At 47.3% G+C, this 17,511-nt stretch overlaps 1 protein-coding gene across 1 annotated transcript in view; it reads right to left on the reverse strand.

The window, feature by feature from the left end:
* Nucleotides 1-17,511, reverse strand: part of col4a3 (collagen, type IV, alpha 3) — a 29,057-nt gene that overhangs the window by 878 nt on the left and 10,668 nt on the right. Inside the window, exons 17-51 of the mRNA XM_040190801.2 lie at nucleotides 17,297-17,350; nucleotides 17,178-17,219; nucleotides 13,741-13,822; nucleotides 12,571-12,606; nucleotides 12,245-12,409; nucleotides 11,186-11,278; nucleotides 10,895-10,972; nucleotides 10,612-10,682; nucleotides 10,249-10,437; nucleotides 9,798-9,966; nucleotides 9,378-9,470; nucleotides 9,142-9,246; nucleotides 8,957-9,051; nucleotides 8,107-8,263; nucleotides 7,917-8,030; nucleotides 7,630-7,797; nucleotides 7,453-7,542; nucleotides 7,245-7,379; nucleotides 6,826-6,924; nucleotides 6,639-6,728; nucleotides 6,295-6,434; nucleotides 5,891-6,017; nucleotides 5,711-5,791; nucleotides 5,523-5,624; nucleotides 4,957-5,004; nucleotides 4,687-4,872; nucleotides 3,176-3,306; nucleotides 2,915-2,987; nucleotides 2,739-2,810; nucleotides 2,489-2,602; nucleotides 2,300-2,398; nucleotides 1,973-2,185; nucleotides 1,686-1,863; nucleotides 1,327-1,441; nucleotides 1,007-1,179 (exon numbers count right to left, since the gene is read on the reverse strand). Coding sequence (XP_040046735.2) covers nucleotides 1,007-1,179; nucleotides 1,327-1,441; nucleotides 1,686-1,863; nucleotides 1,973-2,185; nucleotides 2,300-2,398; nucleotides 2,489-2,602; nucleotides 2,739-2,810; nucleotides 2,915-2,987; nucleotides 3,176-3,306; nucleotides 4,687-4,872; nucleotides 4,957-5,004; nucleotides 5,523-5,624; nucleotides 5,711-5,791; nucleotides 5,891-6,017; nucleotides 6,295-6,434; nucleotides 6,639-6,728; nucleotides 6,826-6,924; nucleotides 7,245-7,379; nucleotides 7,453-7,542; nucleotides 7,630-7,797; nucleotides 7,917-8,030; nucleotides 8,107-8,263; nucleotides 8,957-9,051; nucleotides 9,142-9,246; nucleotides 9,378-9,470; nucleotides 9,798-9,966; nucleotides 10,249-10,437; nucleotides 10,612-10,682; nucleotides 10,895-10,972; nucleotides 11,186-11,278; nucleotides 12,245-12,409; nucleotides 12,571-12,606; nucleotides 13,741-13,822; nucleotides 17,178-17,219; nucleotides 17,297-17,350 — 3,977 coding nt within the window. The remainder of the gene's footprint in view (nucleotides 1-1,006; nucleotides 1,180-1,326; nucleotides 1,442-1,685; nucleotides 1,864-1,972; nucleotides 2,186-2,299; nucleotides 2,399-2,488; nucleotides 2,603-2,738; nucleotides 2,811-2,914; nucleotides 2,988-3,175; nucleotides 3,307-4,686; nucleotides 4,873-4,956; nucleotides 5,005-5,522; nucleotides 5,625-5,710; nucleotides 5,792-5,890; nucleotides 6,018-6,294; nucleotides 6,435-6,638; nucleotides 6,729-6,825; nucleotides 6,925-7,244; nucleotides 7,380-7,452; nucleotides 7,543-7,629; nucleotides 7,798-7,916; nucleotides 8,031-8,106; nucleotides 8,264-8,956; nucleotides 9,052-9,141; nucleotides 9,247-9,377; nucleotides 9,471-9,797; nucleotides 9,967-10,248; nucleotides 10,438-10,611; nucleotides 10,683-10,894; nucleotides 10,973-11,185; nucleotides 11,279-12,244; nucleotides 12,410-12,570; nucleotides 12,607-13,740; nucleotides 13,823-17,177; nucleotides 17,220-17,296; nucleotides 17,351-17,511) is intronic.

A 17,511-nucleotide genomic window follows, 5' to 3' on the forward strand; every position in this document is an offset into this window, starting at 1 on the left:
CAAAGGCTGCCCCCTGCTGGTGTGTACAAGGAGGTAAACAGTTGTGCACCTGAACGTGATTGTTGTGTACGTTAGGGTGTTTACCTGTACCTTTACCTGTCCCTACAGGTGTAGCTGTACATGTTGTATTTCTTCATGTACCTTTACCTGTCCCTACAGGTGTAGCTGCACATGTTGTATTTCTTCATGTACCTTTACCTGTCCCTACAGGTGTAGCTGTACATGTTGTATTTCTTCATGTACCTTTACCTGTCCCTACTGGCAGTGCTGTAGTGGTAAAATTAGAGGTGGGTAAACTCTGAATTTTGTGATCATACAGACCTCGACGCGATGCGAAGCAACGCAACACAAAGCGTCACGACTCTGTAAGGCTGTCCTGGCTATATTGCATTATGTTATCAGTAAAAGTCATATACAGTTTGTAGTTTATTAAATCTAAGAAAACAGTGAAGAAAAGTATGTCAACACAACACAACAAGACAATTGCAGATTAAGAACTATCTACATACGGAGTCTCCTTTTCACAGTAGTGCCCAGAGGGCCTCCTTGTCCTCTACGTCAGGTCCTGCCTTGCACAGAGGAGACATGAACCCCAGAGTTCATGTCTCCTCTGTGCTCCTCTCTCTATTGGACCTGGTGTTTCTCTCCCTGTGCTCTCGGCATCATTGCCTGTCCTCTCACTGCCTGAACAAATATGTTGAATTTAAGAGTTAACCAGTTAAGCAGCCTGTCAATTACACTGACAACATGTCAAAGGAACACTCATGTACTACCTACGTCATCATAAATAGCCTATACAGCATGTTTTTTTTCACATTGAGAACTGACTTCTTTTGTAATCTACGCGTCACCAGGCGTTTTTCTTTTACCGTGCACGACCAGCGAACACAGAGCGCGCGACAACTACCCCCCCCCCCCCCCCATGTTGTATTTCTTCATGTACCTGTCCCTCCAGGTGTACCTGCACATGTAATTTTTCTTCATGTACCCGTAACTACAGATGTACCTGAACATGTCTGCCGGGTTGAGGGCAGCCAGCCAGTAGCTGTAGGAGTCTGTGTAGTAGTTGCAGGTTCCTCTGCCGTGACACTCGATGAAAGGAATCTTACGGAAGTTCTCCAGACAGGATCCGGGCGACGCCAGAGGCTGACCTGACCCCTCGGCCCCCACCCCTGTCTCCTAGTGACCAAGGAAAACAATTCATAAAAACAATTCATATAAATACAACTCTGTTGTCACCAGGTATCGCAGGTCGTTCTACCAGCTCCTGTAGGTTTTTTTATTAAATATTTGAAATTGACGGGTTTGCTTGGAGTCTTTGCTCACCATGACGAAGGAGTACCCAAACCAGAGGGCGTCCCAGCCCGAGGGGCAGTCTGGGACCAGGCTTGTCTGGCTGTGGACTGCTATCACGTTGGCTCTGGCCTCGCACACGGAACACCTTTAACACGAGAAGCCGGAAAAAACAGAACTCACATAGAGGAATTATCTGCAGAGGTTCCAGAGGACCTTAAAGGACTAAACACTAGGAGGTGGGACAACTGGTGAGGGAGACAATAGAACACAGGTGTGGGAAAAAAGCAGGCAAAAAAACTATACAAAGACAGAAAGTAAAGTGTTTTGTGGTTTACAAAATAAAAGTGAAGACTGTGACACATGGTTAAGGACACACGTGTGCGAGTTACCGGCTGATGTAATTCCTCAGTGAGTCCCCGGAGATTAGCGGCACGCTGCTTGGCAGCGGCTGGTCGGTGGACAGCCAATAGGAGTAGTCGTTACGGGAAGCGTAGCGGCAGGTGCTGTCGGTGTTACAGAACAGGAAGGGCATGGTTGTGAAACGAGGTAGACAACTACCGAGTGAACCTGGAGAGGGAGGAAAGGGAGGAGCGCTTAGTTACCCAGGTCCTTAGTTACTGGACATAGTTACCCAGGTCCTTAGTTAGCTAGGCCCTTAGTTACTCTACTTAGTTACCCAGGTCTTGTCCGTGCGCCCTGTTGTTCCCATTGATGAAGAGCAGCGAGTATCCACTGTACAGCTCGGCAGATCCTGCCGGGCATTCTGGGACAAGGAGATTCTGGCTGTGTCTTGTGAACATGAAGCCGTTGGTATCCGGTGGGTTGCCACAAGGACCCGGTCGGCCCGGAGCACCTTTAGCACCAAGCGAACCTTTCGGACCTGGGACACCTAGTGACACAGAGTTGGGTTCTGATTGAAGAAGGGGTCTGAAGACGGAGTTTCTATTTGATACATTGAGAGGACATATACGTTTCCAGAAGTGTCCTCCAAAGCAGTTCTTACCCTTTAACCCGTCAACCCCTTGGTCGCCCTGATCCCCCATCACTCCGGGACGCCCCCCCGGTCCTCTCCTACCAGCCGACCCTCTAACGCCCTTCAGACCTGCAGGCACCAAAGATAGATTTCTAACGAAATCTGTTTGGACCTGGAAAATCTCTGAAGGTTGAGCATAAAGGATTATTTAGGACTCACCTGGACCTCCAGGAATCCCTCGGGCCCCCGGGGGTCCCTTTTCTCCTTTGAGCCCCGGCGGTCCAGCTGGGCCTTGGTCTCCCGGCACCAGCGGCACATCCTCTCCCTTCTGGCCTGCAGAGGGCAGTATTCAGTACTACAATATTCACCAATACATTTGGTAGTCTAACCAACACACAGTACCCGCTACAGAGGCCGGACACAATTGTGTTAGTATTAGGAGCAGATTTGTGGAATAGTACTGTGGTACCTCTCCTCCCAGGTGGCCCTGGAGGACCCTGAGAGCCAACGAAACCTGCCTGTCCCGCCTCCCCCTTGATACCTGAAACACACGAGAGGAGCAAAAGAAACCCAAAGATCCAATGATAATGACTAATCACAAGGAAAAAGAGGTTAAAATACTGGTGATCTCTCTGAGGTTCTTACCAACGGGTCCAGTGACACCAGTGGGTCCCATCTGGCCTACTGGTCCTCGAGGCCCTGGTGGTCTATCTTCACCCTTTCAACCACAACAAATGTTTTAAATACTCTACTCAATTGTTTCCAATATCACAGCCAAAGGCTATTTAGAGGACACTTTTACTTAGAGAGCTCAAACTAGATGGCAGTTTAGGATGAGTTGGATTCCCAGGTTCAAGTTCATATGATTGTGCTGTAGTTGTGCAATATATTTCTGTGGTTCTCTACCGGTTTGCCTGGAGGTCCCTGGTCACCAGGGTAACCAGGTGGTCCTTGGAAACCTGTTGCTCCTTTAGATCCCTTCTCTCCTTTAAAACCAGGACCTGGAGAACCAGGAGGGCCCTTAAGGCCTGACTGACCTACGGTGAGAGAGACATGCTCATTATAGAGGAAACAGTTGAAGCCATGATCTACTGACTTAAACCGAAGGTGTGAAAGAGAAACCTGCTTTCTTTCTACTGACCAGCAGGGGGCGACTCCTCTGCTCCCATAGACGTCTATGAGAAAATGACTCTACTTCTTCTTCATTTATTCCCTCAGTAAACAGTCTCTAGATTCAAGTATTCTTCAATACTGCATGATGTTCATTTAGTAAATTGTCCATTTAGAGCTGAGGTGGCAGACAGCACTCCGGATCCGGACCCAGAAGCCGTCCCATCCGGACCAAAAGCTAAAAAAGACGGTTGTGGTTTTAACCTGACGGCGCACTTTTCGACCGGCGCAGCTTTACTCGTCTTTACGGCCGTGGCTTAAAGCGCAGACTAATAGCATTCGAGTTAAACCATCGCACGTGATGCTACTCGACCAATCGGGTCTTTGCATTCCAGCAGGATGATGATATCGTCTTAATACTGCAGACAGACGAGAGACGCAGCGGCAAATTACAAGTAAAAAGACTGTAGGAAGAAAAGAAAGACAGCGACATTTGAGAAAAAGACGAGTGAGTCGGGTGAGACACATGAGGAACAAGTGGACAGCGAAAGTCGAGCATTTAATCCTCAATGGATGGACTGGTTTCTATTCATACTTCCCACTGCAGCACTGAACCAGTGTGTCATGAGCTCAGAACCCGTTAAAACGTCATCGTGAGGCACAATGAGCTCCTCCACGTGAGAGGAGATCGGCCCTGATGCATTAAGACCAGGTTTAACATCCTGCAGGGAAAAATACATCTTAATTCTCCCACTCACCAAAAAAGAGTGGATATATATATATTCTATTAAACTGTGTAAATTTATTATTTATAATTTGCTGAGACTGTCAAGTCCAAATGTGAAGCAGAAAAGGGGAAATTCAAGCTTTTCTTCCCGTTATTTTATATTTTCTGTATTTGTATTTGGTTAAGCGAACATTAATTATATTTGCAGTCACACAAATATGTTCAGTTCTTTGTTACGTGACAATAAATATTGTTAAAAGACTTTTAGAATTGTACTGAATTAATTTGTTAGTCGTGTATTGATTTATTGCATATGTTGATACAACTCTATTCCTCTATTTAATCACATCCTCTATCACACTCGTAGTCACATTATGATCTTCCGGACCGCTGCTTCTAGAACGTTTCTCTAACTGGACCTCTTCACATTTTAGTTGAATACCCCTGATTTGGAGTCAAACAGACCATAAAGCAGGGGATGCTTTAAGGCGGTCTCTAGTAGACCATAAAGCTTCGCTGAAGAGCCGCTACATTTTGGAACTTAAGATTGTTAATTTATTATCTCAACGTGTCCCGTCACCTTTTGGTCCTCGTTGTCCTGGGATTCCGTTGTTGCCTTTGCTTCCCTCTATGCAGACTCCCTCCTTGCCAACGGGACCAGAAGGACCAGGAGGTCCAGGAGAACCATAACAACCTGGGTTTCCTCCGGGACCGTTCGGACCAGGTGGACCACAAGCACCGGGAGAACCCGGCTCTCCGGGGTACCCTGAGGAGACCGGAGGAGGAGGGTTTGTTTTACTTCCTCTTCTTTAATTCGGCCTAAATCTAAATGTCACTCATGAGGACTCACCAGGTGAACCAGTTTTCCCATCTGCGCCCCGGGGCCCGGCTCTGGAACCTGGGGTGATCAATTCAATTGAATTCATTTTATTTAGTAGAGCCCAAAATTGCAAATTACAAATTTGCCTCAGAGGCTTTTACAGTCTGTACACATACGACATCTTCTGTCCCGAAACGCTCACATCAGCACAGGAAAAACATTGGGGGAGTATCCGTCTCCTGATGGACAGACTACAATGGATGTCGTTTGTACAGAATGACCAACGCAAAAGATGTACAATACATGCAATTCCTACAACAGAAATGATTCAAATATTGCGAGTAGTAAGTCAGGTGTACGGCAGGACTACTGCAGAGACAACCACCATCAGATAGAACCACCATCAGGTAGAACCACCATCAGGTAGAACCTCCATCAGGTAGAACCTCCATCAGGTAGAACCACCATCCACAGAAGCATTAACAATAATGATGACATAAAAACCAAACCAAGCCCATCAAACCCCCCAAAGATTGGATTAAGAACTGAAACTGAACCACAAACACTCATATCCAATCAGAACAAAATTGGCCTACCACCCATTGCTCCCTTTTCTCCAGGAGGTCCTGGTATCCCGTCCTGTCCCTGGTTTCCTCTGGAACCAGCTGGACCAGGAACTCCAGGAGCCCCCTTTGTACCTGAAAATTAGATTCCCAATAAACCAAACGAGAAAAAGACATTGAAGTAATAGTTGTAGATGTATGAATACTGCTGGTTTAAGTACCTGTTAGGCCAGCAGGTCCTGGGAGGACATTTATCCCGGGAGGACCGTCGCAACCCTTTTCACCTTGAGTCCCAGGAGAACCTGATAAGGACATGCAGAAAAAGACGCATACATGTATAGCACAGAAGCTACTGCCACTTCCAACTCTGCAAATGATGCATAAAGTGCCCTGAATCACACCTCTGCATCCTGGGGCTCCGAGGGCTCCTTTGGGGCCACATGGGCCACAGGCTCCGGAGGGACCCAAGTCTCCAACATCGCCGGGTTCACCCTTAGTACCTGGTCCTCCTGAACATCCTGGATTTCCCTGAAAGAAGGACCCAACATTCTTGCTTAAATTAGTCTTTAATGAGTTTTCAAATCTACAACATCATAAATATGGAGGATACAAAAACAATAGACAAACATAGAAGGTTATCACAGGATATATAAGAATACAAGACATACATTGAATAATAAAACATCTATTCTAACAAACTAATCATGTTAGCTGCATCTCCATTTAACTAACACATCTGAACCAATGGAGACAGAATCTATATATTAGTTAGTCACGGTTGTGTGTCTGTGTGCGTGTGTGGAACCTTCGCTCCCGGAGGCCCTTTAGACCCGGGTCCGGAAGGACTCGATTCTCCTTTAGAACCTTTGAGTCCTGCTGGGCCTGGTATTCCATCTGGTCCGGGTTTCCCACAAGGCCCAGTGCAACCTTTCTCACCCTTAAAACCTGGTCAGAAAAACCTCCACTTAAAGTTGTCCATTCAAAAGCTTCAGCGTAACTTTAAGTGTATTAAGCCTTTGTGTGTTTAATATAGTCTTTGAATGAATACTTCATTAGCAGGTAATTCTTAAGCAGTTGGATTAGAATAAACCCACTGAAGCCTGTCAACAAATAAATTGACCTCTGCAGAGAAAGGTCATGTTTGGTTACCTGGCATCCCCATGTCTCCCTGGTTACCATTGAGTCCACAAGGACCAGGAGGACCTCTCCATCCACCTCTGCCTGTGTCTCCGGGTGGTCCTTAGAGACACAAACATCCATGAATATAATTAGGACTTTTGGTATCTTTTGGGAAAGGCAGATGCTATTGACGGTTTGTTCGGTTAGCGGTGGTCACCTTGTGGCCCGCCGTCACCAGGTCTGCCGGTTCTGCCATCGAGACCCTGTGGCCCCGTGAGGCCGCTTTCTCCTTTGCTACCGGTGACACCGGTGGACCCTGAAGATGACACGGGAATGAGTTAGAGAGGGAGCAGACAGGTAGAGTGAGACACACCTTTACACATACACATTACATTACAGTAACAAAGCAACTTACAATAAGTGCATTCAACCATAGGGATACAAACTCAAAGGAGCAAGAAACAAGAACGTGTAATTTTACCTTTATCAGAAGGTGAAATGGTTTCTAGGGTTAGTTAATCAACAACCTTTGGACTGAGCCAGGCTTGTTTCCCGTCTTTATGCTAAGCTAACCTGTTGTTTATAGTAGCACCAGGTCAGGGACTAGAGTGCTAATGCATTGATATAGAACAGTACCAGGGGCTCCAGGTTCTCCAGGCTCTCCATAGATATCAACGGCTGTCCGGACTCCTTTTGGTCCGGGTTCTCCTCGGTCCCCCGGGGGCCCCTGAGGCCCTTGGGAACCACCAGACCCGTCTGCACCTGTTTGACCTGATGGACAGACATGTCACAGACAGTTACAGTCTGATCAAACTCATCAATTGATTGATTGATTGATTGAAACCTTTTGCTCCGTCTCTTCCGGGCTCTCCTGGTCTCCCATCATCCCCCGGACTCCCGAGGGCCCCCGGGGGACCCAGGTCTCCTCTGGTGCCTAAACACAAATGTTTAGGAATGTTGGTCTCGCAGCTCTCTGGTTCAATTCATCAGGAGGAGGAGCAGGTGTGCCACGCCTCCTTACCTGTACTTCCCGGTTCCCCATTGGTCCCCCTCAGGCCCTTCAGTCCAATTACCCCTACTGGACCTGGAGTCCCATCAAAGCCGGGCACTCCATAAGACCCCTGAGGCCCCGGGGCCCCAAAGCCAGGCCGGCCAGGGTCCCCCCTGTCGCCCTTTAGACCCCGCATCCCTGCAAGACAATGTACGCGTGTGAGGGACAGAAAGGCGAGTTTTCTCATTTGGGTCTCTAAATGGCACAAAGAGAAAGTGCAGAAAAAGTGGATATAAGATTCCGTATAGAGACACTACCTGTAAATCCGAAGATACCCGTCTGTCCCTCCTCTCCATCGGGTCCGGGAGCTCCAGGAAAACACCGTCCAACAGGACCACCCGGACCAGGTAAACCATTCAGGCCACTATGTCCTGAGAGACATTCTCAGTTCACAGAAGGTATTTTAGAACCTTGGGTGCGTCTTGATCTGGATCTTGAGCAACGTACCTTTGGGTCCAGGATATCCAACTTGTCCCACAGGTCCCGGAACTCCGTCTGATCCTTCGGGTCCGGGATCTCCTTGGGGACCCACGGAGCCGTCTTCCCCCTGGGGGCCCAACTGACCCTGCTGACCTGGAAAACAGATACCCCTGTATATGTTCCCCTGTGTGCGAAGAGACCCACACGAAACAAATCGGAGCAGGAATTAGGAACATGATGGTTCACATCCTGCAAGCGAACAGGTAGTCATCTTATTAATGTCGATACCTTCAGCTGAAGAATACTAATTCTAATTACATATTTCTGTTTATTCTGTAGACAATTGTGTCTCATTAAGGAAGTTAGAGAACTGACATTGAAAAACATACGGCCACAGAATAAAATGCTGAATAATAACAATAATTCTAATAACAGAACAAATAATTGTAACTTTGATTGTTATCATTATAATTTTGATCATATTTATTAACAATGATCGTAATTGAAAATAAAAAATAATTCTAATGATATTAAATGTAATTATTATGATTACTGTTGTAATAAATGGTATAGTGATAATAACATTCATAATAATAGTAATAATAACTTTTGAAAAAAATTGAATTCAAATTATATTGTTGATATATAATTGGACAAAGACAGGACGAGATCTACTAACAAGATTAGCATCTATAGCAAATTGTAAATGGCTTATTTGAGGAAAATCTCACTTTCTTGTTTCTTGTTCTCCTGAGTTTGTACCCTATAGTTGAATGCACTTATTGTACGTCGCTTTGGATAAAAGCGTCCGCTAAATAACATGTAATGTAATGTAAAGATTTGAACCTTTAATTTCTTAATGCGGAGTCCACTTTACCTTCGGGCCCGGGATCCCTGGGGGGCCCGATGGCCCTGCACGTCCCTTAATACCAAAGTTTGGTACACCTGGAGTTCCGGGGGGGCCCTTGAGTCCTGGGACAAAACATAGAATTGTTACTGAATTGTTACTGATATTTATCATCTTCAATGAATCCCTAGCCGGCTGTTTTATCCAACCCTAACCTTTGAACCCTGGAAAACCTAGAGGCCCCTCGACAGAGAACCCATCATCTCCCTTCTCTCCCATTGGGCCAACGAATCCTGGAGCACCTACACTTCCTGTCACACCTAAAACCAAGAGAGACCGGTGACAGGTGAGTTGTAGGGTTAAAGGGTTGGATTTTATAGTGTTGGTTGTAAACCTGAATTTTACCAAAAAAAAGTGGATTAGAAGAAGACAGTAGAAGGATCCGTCTCACCTTTGGCTCCAGGGATTCCAGGTAAACCTTTCTCTCCTTTCGGTCCTGGGTCTCCTGGAGAGGTCATGATTTCCCTCGGAGAACCTTTTTCCCCTGAAAGAAATGATGGAGTTTAACTCGAACCATGGCAGTTGATTGGATACACCATCTGTCAATCAAACTCTTACCAAAGCCAGTCGGAACAAGATAGAAAACATTATTTTCTCTTACTTCAAAGAATACAGATATTCTCCAATTGTGAAAGAACTAATGATGCTAAGGATGCTATGGGCATCCACGCTAACCGCCGGCAGGAACTCGCCACGGCAATCATATTGGTCCTAACCGGCGTGTGTTCGGACACAAACTATTTTTTGAAAACTTTGAAAAGATTTTGTCCAGTAAGGATGGGCCTGTGTTCGACGCCTGCCACGGTCTCACCTGGATTCCCAGGATCTCCTCGAGGTCCTAGCACCCCTACGTTGCCTTTAGACCCCACAGGTCCTGGGTCCCCAATTCCGAGCGGTCCCGACGGCCCCAGCTGACCCATTAGTCCTCTGGGACCCGTGTCACCAGTACGCCCCATGTTGCCTTTTTGCCCCAGAGGGCCCTTAAAGCAGCGATACAGAAAATATCAGCATCTTTTGAACATTGAACAGAGAGAAGGTCTGGAGTGTTCAGAAAGGTGGCGCCGAAAGGGGGAGAGTTTTAACAAGACACAACTGTGAGCTCAGGGAGAGGGTGGAGCTGAAGATGCATTTTAAACAAGAGAAGGGAACAACAGCTGATCCAGGACCTGTTTGCCGCCTCCTTATTTTTCCTCAAACACACTCAGATTGATGTTGAGTCAGGACGTACAAACTAACCAACCCGCTGTCTCTCTGATACTCACAGGGTTCCCTTTCTGTCCCAGAGCACCTTTTCGTCCGGTAAATCCCGGAGACCCATCTCTCCCGTCTGGACCCGGAGGTCCTGACTCCCCCCGGTCTCCCTCCTCTCCCTTCACACCGACCCTCTGCATGATGCCAGGGTCACCGATGGGTCCCTGTGGTCCCTGGAGGCCCTTGTTCCCAATGAGGCCCTAAACACAGAACCAAGCGAAGCAGACATGTGTTAGTTACTAGTCAAGAGAGGGAAGGAGACAAGGAAGAATGAAAGGGGGGAACAAAGAGAGCGGATTGAAGAGCAGACATGTTGATGCAATAGTTGGTGTCGTATGGAAACATTTTACAGATTATCAGATCTTTGGGCTAACCTGTTGACCCTTTGGTCCTTGAACACCGTTGTACCCTGTTTGACCTTTGGCTCCTGGAGAACCAACCGATCCTGAAAACAGAATGACATCACAGAGATGTCTACAGGGTAGACAAAACACTGAATCTGATGCTGGATGAGAGCTCTGCTTATTATCTTCATATTTATATCTTTGGGTATAAATAACAACAGAAAACAAATGTTTTGTATAATTATATTGTTAAGATAATATCAATTAATATTGTAAAAGGTGATTAGGCCGCTGAGTCAGGTTCTGCTCTTACCTGGTGCACCGTCTTCACCTCGCCTTCCTGGCTTACCTGCAGGTCCTTGGATATCGGGACACACCTGTCCCTTCTCACCTGGCCAAGAATAGATCCATTTCAACATCAAGGAGAAGTGTAGGACAGAAAACGGGAGAGAAGCAAGAAAAACAAGGACAGGAGATAAGAGCAGAAAGAAGGACATGAGAAGCCAGGAAACAAGAGAGGAGTGGACACGCCATCAGAACAAGATCTGATTCAGAAGGCAACATCATATTTCATACATTCATGTGATCTTCCTTTAACTCTCACCTGCCGGTCCTTCCTCTCCTCTAGCTCCTGGGAAACCCAACGGACCTTTCACACCTTTAGCTCCTGGACGACCGACCCCTCCCGGCACAAAATCTGACGAGTAGAGAGGGAATTATATCAGAAAACAATGAGTCGTTTAAAAGGGAATTATTTCCCACCAGTTTTTCTTTTGTAATGCAAGTCTAGCTGACGGGCGGGGAATAGGGGGTGTTAGGGTTTCGGAAGGCTACATTATTACACGTACTACAAATTCTATGACTAGACATTCACTTCTACTTAAAACCCTAACAGGGGATAATACGGCCGGCAGCGGAGGGGCCGCATGGCGCGGGGCACTTACATGATGCTAACATGGCGCTAGCTAGCATTGCACTAGTAATAACAGGACCTAACTGCTGACAACGCACCAACCGCCAAGACAAATTCCTTGTATGTTTGACAGATTTTGGCAATAAATGTTTCCTGATTCTTGAGGTGGCAAAAACAGCCAGAGAAAATCGAGGGGGGGACAATACGGCCGACATGGGGGGGGGGGGGGGCAATGTGTGGACGTTACGTTGGGGGGTGGGGCAATGATACGGCCAACGCTGGGAGGGGAGAGGGCACTAGCATGACGCTAACATGGCGCTAGCTAACGTTAGCATTGCACTAGTAATAACAGGACCCAACTGCCGACAAGTAGCTTAAAAAATGGGTCATGTAAAATGGATCATGTCTTTAGTTTGCTAGCTAGCCTTCGTGGCTGGTCTTCACTTGCCTGCTTGGCCGTTTCATGCACAGGCACCTGCGGGCCATCTAGGCCACACTCTTAAAATTACTGCGGACTTTTCTAGTTCTTCTTTTATTCCTGTTCTTATTACTGCCATGTATAACTGTTGTGTTTTACTATGTCTGTGTGCACTTCAACCCCTTTTCTGCTGTAATCTTGTACCTTTTCCTGCTGCGGCAATAGAAGAAATATCTTATCTTATCGGTTATCTAATCTTGGATGATAAAGTTGATATTTTGGATGTCATGATGTTATCACAGAAACATAGAAACGCTTATTTTCTCCATCACCTGGTATTCCCGGTTCTCCCGGTTCTCCTTCAGCTCCACCAGCTCCAAGTGCTCCGATTTCTCCTAGGGGCCCAAAGACGAGGGGCCCCGGCCCCCCTGGGTCTCCTTTGGGTCCGGCTAAGCCCGGAGGCCCCTGGGGGCCCGGTGGACTAGTTGAGGCCACACCTCCAGAGAATGAGAGGAGTCTTCAATGTGACATCACAGTTCTATCATCACTATAACCAATTGTGTCTGATAGTTGAAACTAAACACTGTCTGATGATAGCTTATTGGCTGCTCTCAATCATTAATAAATAACAGGAAGTGAGAGAGTGAGAGGACAGTACCTGGCTCACCCTGGAGTCCAGGAAAACCAATGAACCCTAAAAAGAGGAGAGAAAATGAATGTTACTGTCTGAAGGAGGTGGCATTAGCCGCGTGAGCTCATGCTGTCTGATCGCATGACCACCAGATCACATTGAAAAAAAAAGACAGAATGCTCTCGCACTGAATCAAAAGGGTCTTCGTAATTTGCCGTCAGTCGTTATTCCAAACATATCCATAAAACAGATATTTGTATACAAGTAATTCACATCTTCCGCCGCAAACTAAAGACACACCTCTTCAGACTCTACCTCGACTAAAGACTAACAAATTGTAGCACTTAAATTGTACTTGTAACGTCACCCATCTACAGCAAATTGTAAATTGGCTTATTTGAGGAAATTACACTTTCTTGTTTCTTGTTCTCCTGAGTTTGTACCCTATGGTTGAATGCACTTATTGTACGTCGCTTTGGATAAAAGCGTCCGCTAAATGACATGTAATGTAATGTAATGTAAAGTAATGAATGTAAATGTAAATGAACCAGAACACATTCAGAAGACAACGGAATAACTGTTAAACACGTATTTTTCAGATCAGAGCGGCAGCTGATATAACACATGTGACTCCAGGATTAATCTTATCCCGGCTGTTAGCCTGGTCTGGAGCAGGCTAGCTGCCAAGAATAAATCGCCATGGTTACTTGGATGGGTTTAATTCAACTTGCTTTCGTGCAACCAAGTCAAAGCTAAATTCATCCAGGATAATCTGAATATCCCTTAATCCCCTTTTTCGTGCAGTAGCCTTCAGGTGGAATGCCTTCCCCATGTCCACAAAGCAGATGTAGACTAGTTGGGAAGACTCGGAGGACCCCTGCAGTAGTCCTGGGGGGGTAAAGAGCTGGTCCACAACCAGGACTTAATCTCACAAGATCACTGAGGTACTCAAACTCAAACAATTCATTTGATATTTATAATTAATTTACCCTGAACATTGCTTCTGCTTTGTTGATAAGAGACATTTTTAATCATAAATAGGTATGAATATCATACAACTCAAATGTGGGGGTTTTGATAGTTTCCACCTGTAACAATGAAAACTAGAATATAGACCATGACTAAGAATTAGACCATTACTTAGAATTATTCATATTTGACTACAATTGTGTGTTTTTAACCCCTTCTTTGTACCACCTTGTTCTCCCTGGACTCCTTCGGGTCCTCTGGGTCCGGGGACACCGCGCTGGCCCTTCAGGTAATGGTGTCTGAAAAGCAACTGATAACACACAAACACTCACATTTAACAGGAAGTCTGTAAACTCATAGTGGTGTCAGAAGTGACTTTGAACAGACAGATTGCTGAAGCCTGTGGAGAGCTAGCCGGTTAGCCTGCTGTGGGCATGGATCGTGTCTACGAGACTAACGTCAACGTTACGGCAAAGGAAGAAAAGGGAGAAGCGGAGGAAGAGGGAGCTGGCGGGTGGTCAACAGACATGGCCAAAAGTTTTGCCGGAGCTACGCGGGATGCGAGGGCTTGTCTGAGAGAGTAGGCTAGAGAGGATGGCTAGAGACGCCGGCATGAGTTTCCCACTGTTTCTCCGGGGGATGTAGCGTTAAACTACAATGGCAGCGCCCATCAATCGTGTGCAGTCCAGGTGGTGAAAACACAGAAATACGACGGGAGGGCGCCTTGGGAAGCTTTCCTAGCTCAATTTAAATTACTGTCACATGCAGGGTAATGGTCCATAAAGACTAAGGCACTACAGCTGGCATTGTGTCCCACAAGGGACAGGCTGTCATGCCAGCTACTGTTGAGCGCGGAGGACAGATGGTGTTACCTAGCGCTGGTAGGGGCCTTCCAGAGGCGGTTCATCGGGTCAATTGTCTCCGCGGGTCTAGGTCCAGCTGCAGCACCCACAGTCGTTGCAGAGATGGCCGTGGAGAGAGAATGTGTGTGGTGCAGCGGCTGGAGACTACCATATGGAGAGACCACCTCCGCTTCCCCCAGAAGCGGATGACAACGTGAGCATGGAGCCTGTCGTTGCAGTTGGGCGCACTGGGAACTCGTGCTATGTCTCTGTTACTGTGTAAGGGGTGCCCTGTTTGGCGCTAGTGGACACAGGGTAAAAAGTAACTCTGGTGAGAGCAGATATGATCACAGACTGGACTCGGCTTGACCCCATCGGTGGATCAGTCAGTGTGACTGCGCACAGTTACCGGAGAGTCTGACCTAACTGACCTAGTGCAGCATGAGATTGACACAGAGGACGTGCGTCCTATTAAGTGCTGCCCATGCCGCCTTCTGCTGGCTCGCCAACAGGCTTATGATGACGCGTTCACCAGCATGCTGCAGGCGGGTGTCATCCAGCTGACAGCCCCTGGGCAGCAGACCATGACAAGGTCCTGAAGAAGACATGCCGCTGGCAACTCTGTACGGATTACAGGCCGGTAAATGGGGTGACCAAGAAGGATTCATATTCACTACCCGCATTGACGAGTCCCTAGACTTGGTCTTGGGGTCTTCTTTTTGTTCTCTTCCTTGGACCTTGGACCTTCCTTGGACCTCCGCAGCAGATATTATCAGTCCCCTTTCAGCAGTGCCTGGTCTACCTGGACGACATTGTGGATCATTCAAGCAAGCCTTGCGTCGCTGTGGTTGGTCCTGGAAAAAAATAAGAGCGGCAAGCCTGAAGCGGCACCCAGAGAAGTGCCACTTCGTGCAGAGGGAGGTGTCTTTTTTGGGGCACCGGGTAGGTGGCGAAGGCATTGTCACCATGCGAGAAAAGGTGTAGGTGGTCGCAGAATGGCCCACCCCCACCGGCCAGAAACAGTTTTCTTGCCTGACCTCGTACTACAGGAGGTTTGTAGGAGGCAGAGGTGCAGGTAGCCAGGTTGGAGGAGCTCCAGGCTTTCGACTTCAACGTGGTGCACCGGGCCAGGAAACGCCACACTAATGCCAATGCGCTCCCACGACCGTGTGCCACAGAAGGGTGCCAGTACTGCGAACGGAGAGAGACCCGCGAGCAGGAAGTGCTTCAGTGGGCATGGAAGGAGCCAGCAACAGGGGAGGAAAGGTGGCAGATGGTGGTTCCCAAGGTCTGCAGATTTTGGTTCTGAAAGCCATGCATGGAGCTGCACAGTCTGGACATTTTGGAGTTTCCAGAACACTGCGGCGTCTTTGCCAAGGCTTCTACTGGTGTCGCTCCTACGCCCCGCTGCAGCAGTCCCCCGTGGGGGCCCAAATGGAAAAGGTGGCCGTGGATGTAGCCGACGGAGGGAACCGGTATGTGCTCAACACCATAGACTATTTCACAAAATGTCCAGAAGCGTAGGCTATACCAGACCAAGACACAGTCGTAGAGGCCCTGGTGGGTGGCATATTCAGCCGTTTTGCCGTGCCGGAGACCATACACAGCGACCAGGAAAGGAACTTCGAGTTGCGGATGTTTGCCACCATGTGCCACCAGAGGATGCCATATGTGTACAGACTGTAAAGCCCTCTGAGGCAAATTTGTAATTTGCGATTTTGGGCTATACAAAATAAAATGAATTGAATTGAAATTGGAATTGAAATTGAAATTGAATTGAATGTGCAAATGTCTAGGCATGCACAAAACCTCCCCCCTGTGCCCCCAGAGTGACGGGCTGGTGGAAAGATTCCATTGCACCACGGGCCACTGGGACAGGCATTTGCTGTTGGTGCTAATTGCATGTCGATCTGCAGTTCAAGAGACCTCTTCCTGTTCTCCCGCCCTGCTCATGCTAGATCCCAGTCAGAAATGGCTTTTGGACGCTCCTGAATCCCCAGAGTATGCCAGGAGGCTGCAAGACCGCCTCGAATCTGCCCATGTTTTTGCCCAGAAGCAGCAACAGAGTGCTGGTGTGAGACAAAAACACAGCTACGACATGAGGGAAGGAGGATAGCCTTTCTGTGCCGGAGAGCTTGACAGTCTATGGGCGGGTCCCTGCACAGTGTTGGAGAGGGTGGGTGAGGTTGTGTACCGGGTGCAGCTACCTCGCCTCCCCACTGCCAACCGGGGCATGAGGAACGTCACCACGCGGTGCTCCACCTGCTCACCCCGCAGCCAATGCTCCTGGGACGATGCCGTCACGTCATTCCCCTCACGCTGGCCAATCAGGGGGAATTAGGCAGGGCCAGTGATTGTGGGAGATGAGGGGAGGGTGTTCCTGTGTTTTGGTGGGGCTAGTCAAGATAGCTAGAAGAGTTCTGTGTTGTTGTTGTCTGTGAGTAATGTGAGAGTGTACCGAACGCCTGGGGGTGTCTGCTAACTGTTTTTGCTGTTAACAAATAAAATGATTCCTGCCTAAACGTCCATTCTCCTTCGTGTGCTGCGTGAGCCACTACATCCCCGACGCTACAATACTGTTTACTGTTTCATAACCAATGAATGAAGGCTTCATCTCTTTTCACATCATCAGTCGATAAGTTAACCAGATGAGGCATTATTGTTCATCATTTACTTTGTTATAGAACAGCGGATGTCATGTCCAACCACACCGCTTCACTGTTTGTCGGTGTGCATTCTCTGATTTTATCAGGATATTATTTTGAAAGAAGTTTCTTGGTTAGTTGCATGGTTAGGTTTCAAAAATCCTAATTTCTGACTTACCTCTCCTGGAAAACCTGGAGAACCACGTTCACCTTTCTCTCCCTGCAAATATCAAAACACTATCAACACCGACGCAGTATTAAGTATAAGTGTTAAATACTTTTACATTCAATACTCACTGTTGCTCCTTCAATACCAGGAGGACCAAGGTACCCGCGATCCCCGGGGTCTCCCTGCAGATACACAGATAGAGTTAGATTCAATTAGTGATCAGTCATCATTAGACAAGGCAATTTTATTTCTATAGCATATTTCAACAACAAGGCAATTCCAAGTGCTTCACATAAAACTATTAAAAACATCATAAAGCAAGGAGATTCATAAACAGTTAAGA

This window comes from Gasterosteus aculeatus, chromosome 1 (assembly GCF_964276395.1).
Source record: "Gasterosteus aculeatus chromosome 1, fGasAcu3.hap1.1, whole genome shotgun sequence".
NCBI lineage: Eukaryota > Metazoa > Chordata > Actinopteri > Perciformes > Gasterosteidae > Gasterosteus > Gasterosteus aculeatus.